Here is a 15727-nt window from a genome sequence, read left to right as displayed (position 1 = left end):
GCAATGTTATATCACCAACCACCTGAAAGGGTGAAGGAAAAATTTTTCTTTCCTCGCACACCATGCGAACAAAACTTCACGATGACTAAGCAATTACGCATCACTTTTTTAGTTTTTTTGCTACAATGAAATTTTATTTCGTTTCGTTCATATGAAACACGTACAGGGAAATATTCGAATATGTACCTATTTTACATACGATGCCTCATCATTCATTACACGTGCATGCAGAGCGCAAGGGAGGAGAAGGAAGGAAGAGTAAGAATTGGAAAAGAAACCTATTTTAAAACATATCGTGTGTGGGTTTGGTTGGGACAGGCAAGGGAGGATGTCGCAAAAGGAAGGTCAAGGTCGGACAAACGGATGGAGAATATAAATAATTTCCGGAATAGTTGGTGCAATGTAATAGCTCTTTACTTCTGTACCGTATCTCGCGCACCACATGTTACTTTGCCAATCGCATATTTTTGGTTGATCATGTCTTTCTCGCTGCTGTTTCTTTTTTCATAGCCTACCGAGTGAGTCTGGGAATGGGTGTCGTATTTTGAATGGTGCAGTAGTGTAAAGCGACTATAGGAGGAGATGTTTGCATGTCGTCGCTTACTGCGAGCGGATCCGTTCGGTACACACACATCATGCAGAGAGCAGCTGCTCGTCGTCGTCTACACAAACACTCCTCAACGCGAGTTTTAGTTTTTAAAAGCGAAGCAATTCCTTCCCTTAAAGCGAAGCAATTCCTTCACCTTGACCCATCCTCCTGCTTCTTTCCCGTGTGTTGCTGGTCTTAGTTTTCTCTGAAATATCATCACCACTAGAGCCCAAGCGCCAAGCTCTTCTTTTCCCCCGTTGGTTTCATCCCTTCACTTCTCCCACCGAGCGTCATTGGTTTTTGGTTCTCATTTCGTTCGCAGTAGTAAGAAGCGAAAGTTGGGGTTGTGTTTGGTTGAGTTACGTGTTTTCTTTTACTTTTAAATCCCGATAGATGTGTGCTAATAATTTATTGTAATGAATTCCGCTAAAAGGAATACCTTTTTTGTGGCTTTTGCATAAGCTTCTGTTCGGTTGGTTGTTTGCCCTTGTTTTCTTCTGTGTTTGTCGTATGTGTTGTGTGAGACAGCAGTAACTAACAATTTGTTCACCTTATATTACTCTCGCCTCCAACTTACAATTACGAGTCGTTTTCTGTTCTATCCGTGTCCCCGTGTACAAAACACCCACTTTCTGCGATGCATCAAGGATACACACGCTGGAGTGTTGTTGTGTACTACAAAGAAAGCACACAACCCGCAGCGCTGGTCCAGTGGGAATACAGAAAATGTGGCGCTGTACATGGATGTATCACTCACCCCTGCACGGTAACAACATACACATACTCGCGCACACACACAACACACACATCTACAGCCGCAACGCATCGGATGTTTGGAGGACGACGAGCTGAGTGAGGGGAAGGAAATTTAGCTCGTGGCACACTGCTGAATCCTTACGCCCGGAGTGCCACCTTCCTCGTCGTCCTCTTCGTACGCGTTCTTGTATTGGTTGCGGTTCATATGCTCCGGTTCGAGCTCGACCAGCTCCACCATTTCCACGTCCAGCGGAATTACTTCGGAGGGTTTCGGGGGCAAACATTGTTCCAGCAGCTTCGCCGCATCGCCCGGCAGCGAGTCCGGAAACACGACCCGGAACTGGATGATGAGCCGTCCCTTCTCGAACGGATTCTTCCACTGCGGCATACCCTCGTCCATGATACACTTGAAGGCCGAATGCTTGATGACTTCGCCGGGCAGCGAGGTAATGACGAGACTTCGCTTGTCCAGCGTAGTGATCACCTTCTGGAAGCCACACAACGCCTCGGACAGCTCCAGCCGCATCTCCATCAGCAAATCCTTGCCGGAACGCCTAAACACCGGATGACTTTTCTCTGCCAGCGTTATCACAATGTCACCCGGCTGCAGACCCGGTTCCTGGTCGCCTTCGCCGCTGAACACGATCTTCTGGCCGTTCTGCATTCCCTTCTCGATGTGTACGTCCAGTATCTTCTTGTCGCGCACCTTCTTCTGGCCGTCGCACTTTTTGCATTTATGCTTCTCGTCAAACACCTCGCCCTGGCCCTGGCAGGCACGGCACGCCACTTTGTTGTGCTGCATGAAGCCGGGCATGATGTGGTGCACTTTCGTCACGATGCCCGTACCGTTGCAGGGGGCGCACTTGTGCACCGTACCCTTCTTGCCACCGATGCCATCGCACCCATCACAGATAACGCTCTTTTGCAGGGACAGCTTCCGGGTTGCGCCACTGTACAGCTCCTCGAGCGTCACGGCCAATTTGTGCACAAGATCCTGGCCGCGCTGCTCCCGCCTGCTGCCCATTCCGCCGTTAATCAGCACGTCAAAGATGTCCATCGGGCTGTGGAAACCGCCCGCACCTCCCGCACCACCCTGCTTGATGGCGGCCTCGCCCCCCTCGTCATAGATCGCTTTCTTTTCCGGGTCCGAGAGTACCTCGTACGCCATTGAAATTTGCTTGAAGCGCTCACCCTCGTTCGGGTTTTTGTCCGGATGGTACTTCATCGCGAGCTTTCTGTACGCCTTTTTCAGGTCTTCCGGGGAGCAGCCAGGCTTTACCCCGAGTACGTCGTAAAATCCCGTTTCCTTCACCATGGCTTACTGATTCGGTACTGTTACGTGGCTTTTTCTTGCTTCCGAGCGCTTGACGGGCTAATTGGAGGTTTTCAGGTTTTCTCCTTCACACGCGGGCACACTGGCGAACGATTTTCACAATCGACCTGCGGGGCTGCAAAACGAGGAACAAATTTCGCTAAAATGGCGGCGCACGAACGATTTTAGCACTGTGTACGAGGAGGTGGGAACCGTCCAGAAGCATCTGACAATCGACATCTGGAAAATACGTGAATCTTTTGACAGTTGTGTGGTGCGGTTGGGGCGAAAGTGTGTTTATAATCCGTGCGCTAAGGGGTTGTGATGCATTTTACAAAACGTCAACAAGCTTGTCCCGAAAGTATTCAAATGTGCAGGGTGGTATCTCTTTCTTACTGTATAGTCTGTCTCGTTCATGCACGTTGTGTTCGACAATGAACAAACGATTTCAGCCATCGTGGTCATAATAGGGGTTGCTCCGTTTACAATTTACATCGAATAAAACATTTAATTACAGCACGTGTAATCCGTTGCAGATCGCACCTTTCATATCTTGTAAAGGTTGTACGATTAAATAAGAACCGAAAACTAATTCGAAAGCCAACAATAAAATAATATGTTAGACCTAAAAGAAAAGTTGACTTTTTTTTTAAATTTATATATTTTATTTATTTTTTTGGCGATCATTATTTTCAATCTTTTGTGATTATTATTAAACTGGTTTTATAAAACTTAAAGAATATTTTATAATGCTTCTCCCATAACAAATAACCTAAAAAAAACGCTGTATGGATTCTGTTGAAGTGAAGCTTACCTGAGGCTTACTTCGCTCATCCTCGGTTCTCTAATTCCGCCCCTTATTTACATCCAGCTTTTCAGCGTAGAACCGGTTTACAACGAATCTATCCATTCGTAGTGTGTGTATGTGCGTGAGGAGACGAGCGCGAGAAGAAGAATGCGACCTTAGCGAGCTCGCGGATGCGACCGTTGAAAAGGTCACCAAGGACGTTCGAAATTCTGGTTTTGTTGGCTAGGCGATCACGATCGTGTGGTCCGCGTGGGAAAGGGGATGTCGCTCTGGAGGTGAAGGGAAGTCTCTTTGGAGAATATTTTAGAAATCTCGCCATTAAAATGAAGCAATAGCCCCCAGACCACCCCGCACCCCATTTGGGTAACAAACGAGATAAAGAAAAACAGCACAAAGATTTCAGATGTCTCTGGAGCCTGATCCGGGACCTGGGAAGTGATCATTAGAATTCCCCGGTAGACGATCAGTTTCTAATCAGCTATTGATTACCGGAGATACAGCTAACTCCGTTAGTGCCTCCTTAAATGCGATTTGCACGCAGCGGTTATCAATTTATTGTACTTCATTAAGCTCCACATGTGGATTCACATTTATCATCACAAGCGGTCGGGGACGGCACGCACACGCGCTATACTTGAAACATCGCCCTACTGGCTGGGCAATTTGTTTCAATCGGTTGTAGTGTTTAATTAGTTTAGCGTGATATTAAATGCTTTACAGCATCCGAGCAGCAGTATTATGCTCATAAAGCTAAAACGATAGCTCCCTTCCGATTGCTGGGAAGATCATAAACGACACGGCGACGATCGAATCGAAACGGCGATCACCAGCCATCTGAAGATGATGATGAGCTTTTTTTTTTCTTTCGGAAACATACGCACAAACAAAAGCATGACATTCACGGTGAGAAGGATGGACACGGATGGCAGATGGTGCGAATGCGGGTGACAGACACAAAAATTTCGATCCGGGTTATGGCGCCAGACCTGATTCGTGGTTTGGCGACAGTCGCCAAAAAATGGAGGAGAGAAAAAAAAAACGACAACAACTCCACACGATGCTGCTGAAGATCGTGCTAGGTCGAGAAGAAGACGGACAACGATATCGGACCGGAGCAAAATGTTCTTCGGATCCGCGAGGATGCTGCGCGGCTTTAATTGGTGAGTTCTACAGTTGTGTGGTGTTTTGCGATTGACATTTTCGGCTCAAATTAGTCGGACGTCTTCAATCGTGCAGCACCCCCCAAAACCTATGCCACATGACTCTAAAATTTTTGGTAGCATTTGGGATAATTTTATTTTGGAATAGCTCCACCACGAATGGCTTTGGAGCGCAGGAATTTCTCACCTCACCCCCGTAGATCGTGATGGTTTCGGTGATTGGGATGGGAAATTATCACGGCACGGTTGAACGATTAGGTAAAGATAGATTTCGAGTGTTTATAGCCGTGGTCTAGAACCGAAAACAGTAGCGATAGGGATGCTGGATGCTAAACAGCTGGCGCCATTTTGACCACCCTCCCGTTTCCCCAGGTATTGACGAATCGGTCTGGGAATTCGCCACGATTTCCCATAAAAAGTAAAAAGTGACACGCTTCAACATGGAGACAGGTATAATTTTAAAGAACATCTATTGATATGGAAGTGAAAATTGGGTGTTTTGAAACACACCCAGCTTTTTTTTTTGCTTAAAGATAAACCACACCAAGTAGATATACATATCTTCTTCCCAGCGATAAAATCTTTACCTTTGTGTTGAATTTTCACAGCTTAGCCAAAACAACCTAGGCAATATAGTATTAGCGAACGGCCTTGATCGTTGGAATTTCTTCTTTTCTTTCTTCGGAATTGCGATCCTCTTCTGCACCCGATTATATCCCGCGCCAGATTCTTCGTGGCCGAACAATGAACCGACGCGAAAGGCTAAAAGTCGCGTTTTGGAGTGTTAGAGTGGCCGCCATTTGCAGATGCCTGTTCGAGAAGCAGCACAGCATACAGCTTCTGCACGATCATCTCATGCGATTAAATAGGGGGCTTTCCCTCGCCAACGTACACATGTAGGATGCGCTGTTTGTCTAGTGTACAAAGAGTGAGAGGAAGAAGAGAAGAGAAGTCAATACACACACACACACACACACACACACACACACATACGCGCGTATGTCCATGTTCCGTTTGGGATTTCGCGCTCCTCCATATCACCTTCTTCTGGTGGTGGAACAATTTTTTGGCGAAGAATTCGGACGCAACCGGCCCGCGTTGTATAGATCGGCGTGTTGAATTAGTGATTACCATAAAAATTTCTTGTTATTCAAATGAGTAGACACTTGCATATATACAAACACATGCATATACAGCTGTGGCATGGTATCGAGTAAAGTGGCAACACTGCCACGGGGGTGATGATGATAACCGTCCAGGCGTCAGTTTGGAGCCAGCGATCAGTGTTCAGGACGCGACGTCAACATTTTTGGAATTCCATCCTTAGCCTAACAAGATTGAGGATTATACAATACGACGATCGGTAACGATCGATCGGTCGTAGGGGAGTTGTAGCTCGCGAGAGATCTCTCGAACCTGTACTCAAAACTGAGGGAGTACTGCATCGCTATTGCAAGCATTCTGTAGCTGCACGATGCGGATGTGAACAGCAGGTCTGCCTTCTAAGCTACGTGTAACAGCATTTAAGGTTCTTAGAAGCGCTAGACGTGTTGCCAGACACACCGAGATTTGATTGATTGTTTGTGTTCCCTGAAACGTGCTTAGCCTTTCAGTGTGGGAACTTTAGTATGCAGCTGTTGTGTAGTGGTAGTAGTTGACCTATCTCAATTTGCGTAATACAACCCCACCCAACCAATGCCTGCCCACCTGTACTGCTGATTGTGATCACACAACAAGCAGCCAAATTGGCATGTAAAATGGAACTGTTGCTGGCGATGATGATGGTGCTGTCCGAGTCGGAGCACATCTGTAGTCACCTGTCGGGAAACCAGATGATACTAGCGATGTCTCATCAGTACTGTGTATACATTTTTATGATGAGAAATCAATCTACCAGAAGTAAAAAAAAAAGCGTAGACATAACATGCTATATTGAGCTTATGAGCAAATTGATATTAATTGTAGGTTGACTTCCAGTAGCACTTACATTCTCAGGAGTAGTCAGTCATGATTTGATTCCGGTAGCAACTCGGGAAGTCGACACCTCACGTTGCATTAGTAGAGCGGGCTCTCGCGTCAAAGTGGAGATCTCGTACCACTGGCTGATCACATCAGTGAAGCGAACAGATGGGCGCATTAGTTTAGCTCGGTTCTGACATCCATTATCTGTGCTGATGCTAATGTAACGGAAGCAGTAAAATCTAACTCATCAGTAGGTAGCGCATCAATTTGGAGAGCAGAGAAGTTTTGTTAACAAATTCATTTTTTATTGTGCTTCCATCAAAAAACAAAAATCATCCAACCAACAGAACACATTAAGCTAGTTCCGGCTCGGGGAAGGTGAAGAATACAACCATTAGAGAGTCGTTCTCCTTCTAGCTGCGATCGATGCGGTGGAACACTTACGGACGATGAGATCGTCATTTTATGTTGATTGCTGTCAAGTAAAAGGGCTGATTTTGGGACACGTAATTCATAGGTTGTTTGAAGAACTACCTCACGGATCTAGATACTCCGATGGTCGGTTTTGTGTGTGTATCTCACACGCTAATCAATGCACCTCCAAAGACTTATCTGCATTCGGTACCGGTTTGCAAGAGCCGACTGGTCTTGCTATGGAATGTTTTAGGCTTTTTGTAAAATTTTCCAAACGCCAGAATGAACTGGTTTGATCCGCATCCTATGCAATCGCCGAGCAGAACAGTTTGAAACTAACTTTGAGAACAAAAAAATTGGAGGATCTTAAGTATTAATTTGCTCAATGTGATTTTAACAGGATAAAAGCTTAGCTTCCAAACATAACCTACGAATTAAACAGTGCCGTCAGTAACCCTCTTATGTGTCCGTGTGTTTAGCTAATGCTTTTTTGATTAAAAAACACAACTTTAGTCTAATGAATGGGTTCCGCACTGCGATGGAATTGGGCAGTTTGGAGAGGAATTGGTAAAATGTATCGCGCTTTAAATCTCGTAACTTATAGGTTTTATTTTGCGTCGCGCTGTAGTCGGCGGAAGGCGTGTTCCTTAACGGTAAGCGATTCAACGATCAAATCAGGAAGTCAGGAGTAGTTAGGTGACCCTGCGAATGCGGAAGTATTCGACCCCAACTGGCTTTTTCGAGTAGAGTCACATGGGTGAGGAGGTAAAAGACTGCTTAGGCTTTTTGGGGGCTAATGATTGTTGAAAAAAAAAAGACATTTTGAGATGTCTATAATCGGAATAAGTAATGAAAGATGGACTCATCGGATGGAACTAAATAGAGTTATTTGATGAGTGTTCGTAATCTACAAGCTATCATTAGATCGTAGATTAAGAGTTAATGTCTGCTTAAGTAAAGATTTGAAGCTCCAATTCCTCGAAGCGCGATCTTATGATCGGCAAACTGAAACGCGACATTCCCATGCAAAGATGCGTTGCGTCGTTGTTTGAAGAAGACAAGGATGATCAACTAGATCAAGGCCAGTTGGTTTTGTTGACAACTTTGAACCGCTGCCTTATCGGGTTTACTTCCGCGCTCGGATAGTCATTTATAGTGCCTAAGTCACCGAAGACACCTCACCAGTGAGCAGACTATCGACGTCGACGTTTAAATATGTTGGCAGGCTCATACCAGCAAGGCCATATCTCTTGAGTTGGGCTGATACTGAACAACACCGATTGTTGCGGATGGAAATTTCCATCCCCAAAAAGCCTCATGCGGTGATTTATGTTTTGCGCATTACCATCTCGAGGCGTTGTTTACAACTGTTACCGTTGGGGTTTTGGGTTGCCACGCTAGGAGCGGAATCCCCGGAAGTCGCTAACCTCTGCAAGGAAGGTTTTGGGAAGTTCTCCACCTCTAGTGTGATCGATGAGCGTGATCTTGAACTTCACTCTGACCGCACATATCACGGTATCATCACGCAGAACGTCCACACGCATTCGAAGGGCTTACTGCTGTTTCGTCTACTAGCTTTAGATTAAGCACACGGTTGAACGGTTGACAAGCAGTACAAACAAACCAAGCGCTTGTGGTAAAAGTCTTCGTGATCGAAAGATGTGCCACAAGCTCGCAGCGCGTCCAGCTACACCAAAACAATCCGCCACACTGACGCCGGTCTGCCGGCAATGCCTTATCGATTGTCGCCATAGTCCGCTTCCCCTGTCCTGCCTGCCGGCTATCTTTCATTCCCCACCGCACGGAGCTACTATAAAAATCCTAAACGAATTTATTAGCCAGATTAAGGTAGGAGAAGAACGAAGCGAAAATATCTCCTTTCAGTCACTATTAAAAACTATTCGAAATTTGCATAAATATTTGTACAAATTCGTTTTGCTCGTCGACGTCGTCGATGTTGCTTCTTTCGCCCCTACCACGAGGGCTAGAAATTTTTTTTCCGCCCGGATTCTGGCCCGGTGGACTGAACTGGACGCGTCTGCGTACAGATTTGTTCGATTTATGGGGCGGATCAGTGCGAGAAGCGATTGTGACGTAGGCATGCAGACCGGCCGGCACCACGGATTGGCATTCCTCCGTGTTGGCACCGGTACGCAAAAATGGTAGGCACGCGCTATCACGCTTAAACCCGTCCCTTCCATCCGTCAGCTGACCGATCTGTCGTCTGTGTTGAAGATTTGTTTTATTTTGCTGTCGGTTATGGCCCCCGCATGGCCTCGTTAGGCGGGGTTTGGCGGGTGTGCCGGAAAGCACCTTTCGAAGGCCGCGTCTTCCTGGAGGTCGACTTAGCGTAAATCACGTCGCCATGCGTCGGAGGTCGCTGTTGGTGTGGTGGCCGATAATGTGCCAAACCCGGAGCTAAACTTTGAGTGACGCGACCTGGTTAAGCTTGAGATGTATTTGGGTCTTACTTCTAAGTTTATGTTGTTGTTGCCTCCGTTGATATCATCCTCAACCCGGATGATCGAGGTGTTTATGTTCTTTTTTCCTCTCTCTGCCTCCTTACCATATGGGAGACAATCATAAAATTGGAATAAAGCTACACTACAAAAAGGGAAAAAAGCTTTTAACCAACGAAGATCGCACAATCAGGATCGGGATCGGCAATTTCAGTGGCGGCTTCTTTATGGAATTTCGAAGCTAACCCCAGCTTGCGGGTGGGCGATGACGTTCAAAGGTGCGATCAAATGTATTTATCCTCCTGCTACCGGGCGTCGAACGCGGGCTTCGATTGTTCGGGATCCGAGTTTATTGCAGCTCGGTAGGGTGGCTTGATGCAACCGACGACCAGTTTACCAATTGGGTTGGGGATGTGGTTTATGTTGGACCGCATCTTTATAGCTCACAGTGGGAAGCATCCAACGGGATCTAGAGGGATTTTACGAGAAACGGTTATGGGATAGATGTAAGGCATTAAAGCTTAAGATCGGCTTTGAGTGTATCAATAAATGGTGATTTCGTTTCACGGCATTTTTCTAAATGCGTGAATTGTTCGCAGGTCTTGTTCGGCGGTGCTGGGATGTGTTTACATTCACATACCGAGTTTTCAACCCACGCGAGAATTAGCTTGACTTTTCGATTGGTGCTAGGGACAGTTCTGGGTGTCTTTTTTGTAGGGGAAATGAGATGTGTGAGATGGTATAACGATTTGATGATATTCAAGTCATTGAACTTTAGTACGCTTGTAGGAGCGTCGTCCAATGATCGTCTTAAATGTTGTCTTAAATATCACTTTTTTAGCAATAATGTAATGCAATGAAGTTGCTCTATCTAAGTCGCAATAGGATTTCAATTTTACCTGATCTTCATCGCCCCTGTCCTTCTGCTTGCCCAATGCCTAATCATCGGAAGGGTACCATCGTCATCAGATTGATTGATAATTTCCTCTCAAGATTCGTTGCGGGCGCTGTAGTCGAAGGTTGACCAATTATACTCATTAAGGGTTCTTCTACTCTATTGTTTGTTCTCATCTTGCACACTTGACTTTTAAGAACGATCTTGGACATGCTTTTTTTTTGTGACGAACCCCGAAAAAGGGGTGCTCGAAAGGGCTTCAATTTAACCTTCAAGATTGTGTGACACAACAATAGCATCCAACGTCAATAGAATAAACCGTTTACGCTCCGAGGTCCTTGGCGTGGTGTTTTGAACTTAGAAAAAAAGACTCTGTAAGCCCACGTCTAATCAACTAATTACCTGCTATCGTGTTGAATGTTAGGTATTTTTTCGCTTATCTCTTTCCCATTCACTACACAGAACCACTAGGCGTTGTAACTGTTGAGTACGATTGATTTCTCAATTGTGTCGATCGTTTTTGCAGATTGTAGCGCGTGCATCGAGAACAGCATTTGTAACATCATTTGCCATCCGTGCCGCTTCCGGGTGGTACTTAGGCATCTTGCTCTCGAAGGCGTATGTACGGTGTGATTCAAGATACCGTCCAGCTAGAGATGGAAGCGAGGAATAATTCAAACATTAATTACCAACCCACCAGCCAGCTAGCCGATGTTTGCCGATTGTTGGAGCCATGGGTAAGCCGAGAACCAGGAAGACATTATTAGACATCCCGCGCAAAGCGGTAATCTTGCTGCTAGATCAGCAAGTGTTGCAAAAGGTGAAGTGGCTGAAAATCTTCTGCTGTTGTGGAGGAGTTATGATGCAGTCGTATAGTTTGATGGAAATCCTGACGATGCATAGTTAGCTTGATCGAGGTGAAATAGCACACGGGTGCACCAACAAGCACACCTGGCCAAAGTCCAAACCATGTCGCATTTCGCTCACAAATTGATTGATGCTGATGATGTAGACGATTAGAAACATTCTAAAACAACGGCAAGCAGCTTTCATTTAAAAAATAGCTTGTTGTGATTGGAATGCTCTTAACACGCGAAAGTAAAGATGCTTACGTATTTGCTTTCCTCGCGAAACTTGCTAACTGGTACCAGTTGCATCGAGAACAAAGCAAAGGAAAAGATGAAACGATCGTCCCAAAACTTCGCCAATTGCCCTCGAGCAAAGAATGTGCTGGAACGTCGGAACGGACGGGCCATTTATTTGGACGGTCTATTTTTAGCACAGGCCGGGTCCGGTGCTTGCATTCTGCCTTTCCAAAACGACATTCCTGTAAATGGAATGGCAACAACAGCTTAACCAGCAACACGTAAAAAGGGATGCTTGCCGCCACAACACACCCCTAAGCACGAGGAACAAGTTTTTTTTTTTGGGTGAAGAAGTGCAGAGTCGCGAAATGTGCAAAAAGCTTTTTGCGCACGGTAATGCAATTCTTCCTGTTGTCTGGTGTTGGTGGTGTTTCTTTTCGAGCACCCTTTTCCAGTGGGTTTTCTGAAAACGGGTTTCAGCTTTTTTTTTTCGGTACCAACGGATGAAAATAATAATAATCGTAATACCGTTCCCGAAATGTGTGTGTGTGTGTGTGTGTGTGGAATGCTCCAAAAATTGCGGTGAAATTTGAGGTAACCTACGGGGTAATACGTAAACAAGCCGATCGTACGGGAGGATCGCTCGCCACAGGAAATGGCGTTGTAGACGATCTATTTTTAGCACATCGCTGGAAAGCATGGACAAACCGTTCCCTTCCCGGCACGGGAACGAAACCACCGGATATCGTTTAGGTTGTTATTTTTCTGGCTGGTTCCTTTTATGGTGTTTTGGAGGGATTTGCGTGTTTTTGTGTGAACTGACTTGTCCACGAACGAAACGACACACAAAACAAAAATGGGAACAGAAGCGCTGAAAAACGAGGAAGGTTCGTCGCTGGGTGGATCGCGCAAGTCTGTCGTTCGCGTTCGCAAACAGATCATCTCGTTGTAGGCGATCGCTTAGGCTCAGGCCTGTGGGAAGGTATATTTTTATCGTCTCTTATGCATGAAATCTTTCAAAATCTTTTACCCGAGTGGGTCAGTCTGCGCTTCTTTGTGGTGCAGTTTACAGTCCCGAGCGAGAATAAATTGCTCCACCAAACTTCACTCAACGCGGGCGAATGAACCGGATGTATGAGACAAATGAGGTACAGAAATAGAAGCTCATTGTGGAAAAGGAATTTCTATATTAATGTGGATGCTAAATATATTTTTTTAAACAAGAATTTAATTTCCTCAAAAAAGTAACCAGTGTTAAGGTGCTTAATATATGTGTAATGTAACTATTCCTTATAATAATTTAGCCAACCAAGCTTGTGCAGACAGACGGGAGCTGAATATTTATTTTGATTTAATTTATTTTATTTGCAAATGCCTCCATTTCAGATCGCATAACAGTGGGGGTAGGTATTTTCCTTAACGAATGTCACAAGTCTTTACTGTTAGCGTCAAGACGACATTTGATAGCAGGCCAACGGAGCATGATTTCCGGAAGCGACAAGCCTGAAAGGTTGACAAAAATATTGCACAGGTTGCACTTAATGAGCGACGTATTATTTGTCCGCTTGGGCGTGGGATTGGGTTGGGTTTTTTGCAGAATGCAGAATTGAATCTCATGCATGGTGAGAAAAGAGATGTCTATCAGCAACACTACCGGAAGCAGGCTATCAATTACGAAGAACGGTTCTGAATAGTGCAACAGTATTGAAGTGAATTTTAGTTTCAAGCATCTTACACAGTTTGTTTACTCGCTGTTGCGCTTTATTTTGTTTTGGGACTGCTACAACAAAAGGCAGATGAGACAACGCCAACGAACGAGGGCGAGACAAACGTGAAATAAATAAATAAATACACCAACAGAGGAAAAAAACGAATCCATTCCTCCACTATCCAGAGCACTCACCCCAATGGCAAGCCCGGCACGACCTTGGTTGGCCGTTGGCTGGAAGCTTCTCGATGCTGTGATGTTCGATTTAATTTATGATTTCCCCTCTACGGTTGCCACCGGATCCACAGGGATCGGGCCGAAGTGTCCAGAAGTATGAAACTGCAAAAAAAAAAATATAAAAACGTTTTGGCACATTCCAATAACCCTGCCCTGGACGAAACAAAACAACAACACTACACGGATAATGCATATTTAGTGAGATTGGAAGAAAGCAGCACGGGGGTTAAGATGTGTAAACATGTATGTCGCAGAAAAAAAAGTGTCGAATCAGTTCACACTCCATACAGGTTTCAGTGACGACGCAAGAAAGCGTCCAAATGTTGGCTTACTTAAAAAAAGACAAAGAAATAACAACAACAACCACACCTGAATACGGGAAATGGTCGAGCCTCGGTAGGCTGCTGTGCGAAGAATGTCCGATGAACCCTCAATCTTTCTGACCGGTGGGTTCGTAACGGCGCGAAGAGAGCAAGAACGTGCCGCAGATGCCGGACGATGGTTGACAAAAACCAAATAAACATAAACCGGTACAAGGACGCTACAGTGCGATCTGCTCGAGCATGCCGTCGCCGGTATGCCGTCGTCTGGTTGCGTCTCGTTGGCGCCAAGAAATTTATAACATTCCCCAAAATTAACGTTATTAATATAATACGCCCTGTCCTCAAGGGGTAGATGAGGCGAAGTGCGACAGGAAATCGCAAAAATTGGCTAAGCGTCGTCTTCGTCGTCATTCGTCGGGGATGCCGTCGGTCCGGCCAACGAGCGTCCTTTCGATGCTGTCGTTATCGTCCATCGAAACTGCCGGCTAGATCCGGTTGCAGGCGGTTTTCGGAGATTGAACTTTGTTTTCATATCGTATTAGGCGTGCGTGTGTGTGGATTGTTTTCGTGTGGTTTTCGAGTAAAGCTTATCAAAAGCTATTTTCGTTACGATCGGAAGCGAAACCGGTTCGGAGGGAGGGTGCCCTTACAGTGAGGGAATAAGTGCGCCAGAGGCTAAGAATTAAAGATGTGATCGCGATTTTGATTTTTTGTTGGGGAGACCTATACGAAACCATTTGTGATATTGGTTGCGCTTGTTGTGAAGAAGGGTTCGTCGCTTACGCCTCTTGGTGCTAAACTATATGGCAACAAAACGAAAGACTTCAACGCCCGAAACGGTGATCGTTAAAGGTGTGTGATGGCATTTTTTGTACGTTATGTTTGGATGTTGCGGTTTGTTTACGAAACACACGGTCAAAGCAGAAGGGAAAAGACACATTTGATAACCTTTCCGTACCAACTCCAACAGGCTTCAACAGACACGGATGAGTAGGATGTGCGGCAAAAAAACAACAACGGAAATTGCGTCTTTTACTCGTTGCAAACGGGTAAACAACATTTATAGATGGTTTTTCCGCCATTTTCTCCATACCTTTTACCCATTTTTGGTTGGTTTTTGGAGAATGTCATCGAAGAAATAATACGCAAAATGCGATGGAAGTAAACAACACCTTGTTGATGATGTGCATATAGTGGGACAGATAAACCGTCCCAAATACAAAGGGAGAAATATTATGTAAAAAGAAGAAGGAATTGTGGTGGATGGAAACACCCAATTTTTTAGAGGAATGCAACAACCTGCCACGTGGTTGATGAAGGTGACGAATCTGCTATTAATGACTAGCTTACTATTCATCACGTGACCCAACTTAGAGAGCTTCGGATGCATTAGATAACAACCAACACGGGGCGGACGAAATTTACATGCCGCGTAGCATCATCACACACTAGTAGCACCGTTTATCTAATTAGTTGCGTCGTTGTTGCAAGCCAGACCGAGCATCTGCTAAGCAAGGAAAGTGTTACGGCGTTGGATGTTGCTGTTTTTTCAATTTTAGCAATGTTTCAACAGATTTTCATGACACAAGAAACGCTAAAATGTGAGCTCGTTCCGCAATGTTGAGTGTTTAAAAATTATCGATGAGAAATTATGTAAGGGCGAGAGGTTCTTAACCTTCACCAATCTTAACAATCTGAAGGTAGTTTTGCTCGTTTGCAAGAGTGCGATAAAAATCGCCACTCAAAACATTTGCCAGCATTGCATGGCACCGACTGGGAGCTATCAACTCCTCGTTGCCCTCGATTAGTCTCTCGTACACTTGGGTGGAGTGCGTGTTATTACCACTGAAGCTCGCGTTGTTACTCCCTTGCACCGGGCGCAGAGCGCGGGAATACCAGCCGGGAGCATTGTGTGCAAATGAAGCATCATCAATCTACCCGGCTCGATGGACCCGGGGAATCGTATCGGGTCTGGCCCGCGTTTTTTTTTCTATTTCTTCTTCTAAAAACCGTGGAAAA

At 45.4% G+C, this 15727-nt stretch overlaps 2 protein-coding genes across 2 annotated transcripts in view; both read right to left on the bottom strand.

Moving 5' to 3' along the window:
• The window catches only part of LOC126561999 (protein alan shepard), a 416355-nt gene that overhangs the window by 324130 nt on the left and 76498 nt on the right, over positions 1–15727 (bottom strand). The gene's annotated exons all lie outside the window — the stretch shown is intronic.
• On the bottom strand, positions 1454–2685 carry LOC126562397 (dnaJ homolog subfamily A member 1). Its single transcript, XM_050218901.1, has one exon. The coding sequence runs from the start codon at positions 2658–2660 to the stop codon at positions 1458–1460; it is 1203 nt and encodes a 400-aa protein (XP_050074858.1). The 5' UTR covers positions 2661–2685; the 3' UTR covers positions 1454–1457.

The sequence above is a fragment of the Anopheles maculipalpis genome, chromosome 3RL (assembly GCF_943734695.1).
Source record: "Anopheles maculipalpis chromosome 3RL, idAnoMacuDA_375_x, whole genome shotgun sequence".
NCBI classification, from domain to species: Eukaryota; Metazoa; Arthropoda; class Insecta; order Diptera; family Culicidae; genus Anopheles; species Anopheles maculipalpis.
This window is presented reverse-complemented; position numbering and strand designations above follow the sequence as displayed.

Bases quoted from the DNA above. Each gene is read 5' to 3' on its own strand.
- LOC126562397 (XM_050218901.1), bottom strand. From the start codon at position 2,660: ATGGTGAAGGAAACGGGATTTTACGACGTACTCGGGGTAAAGCCTGGC.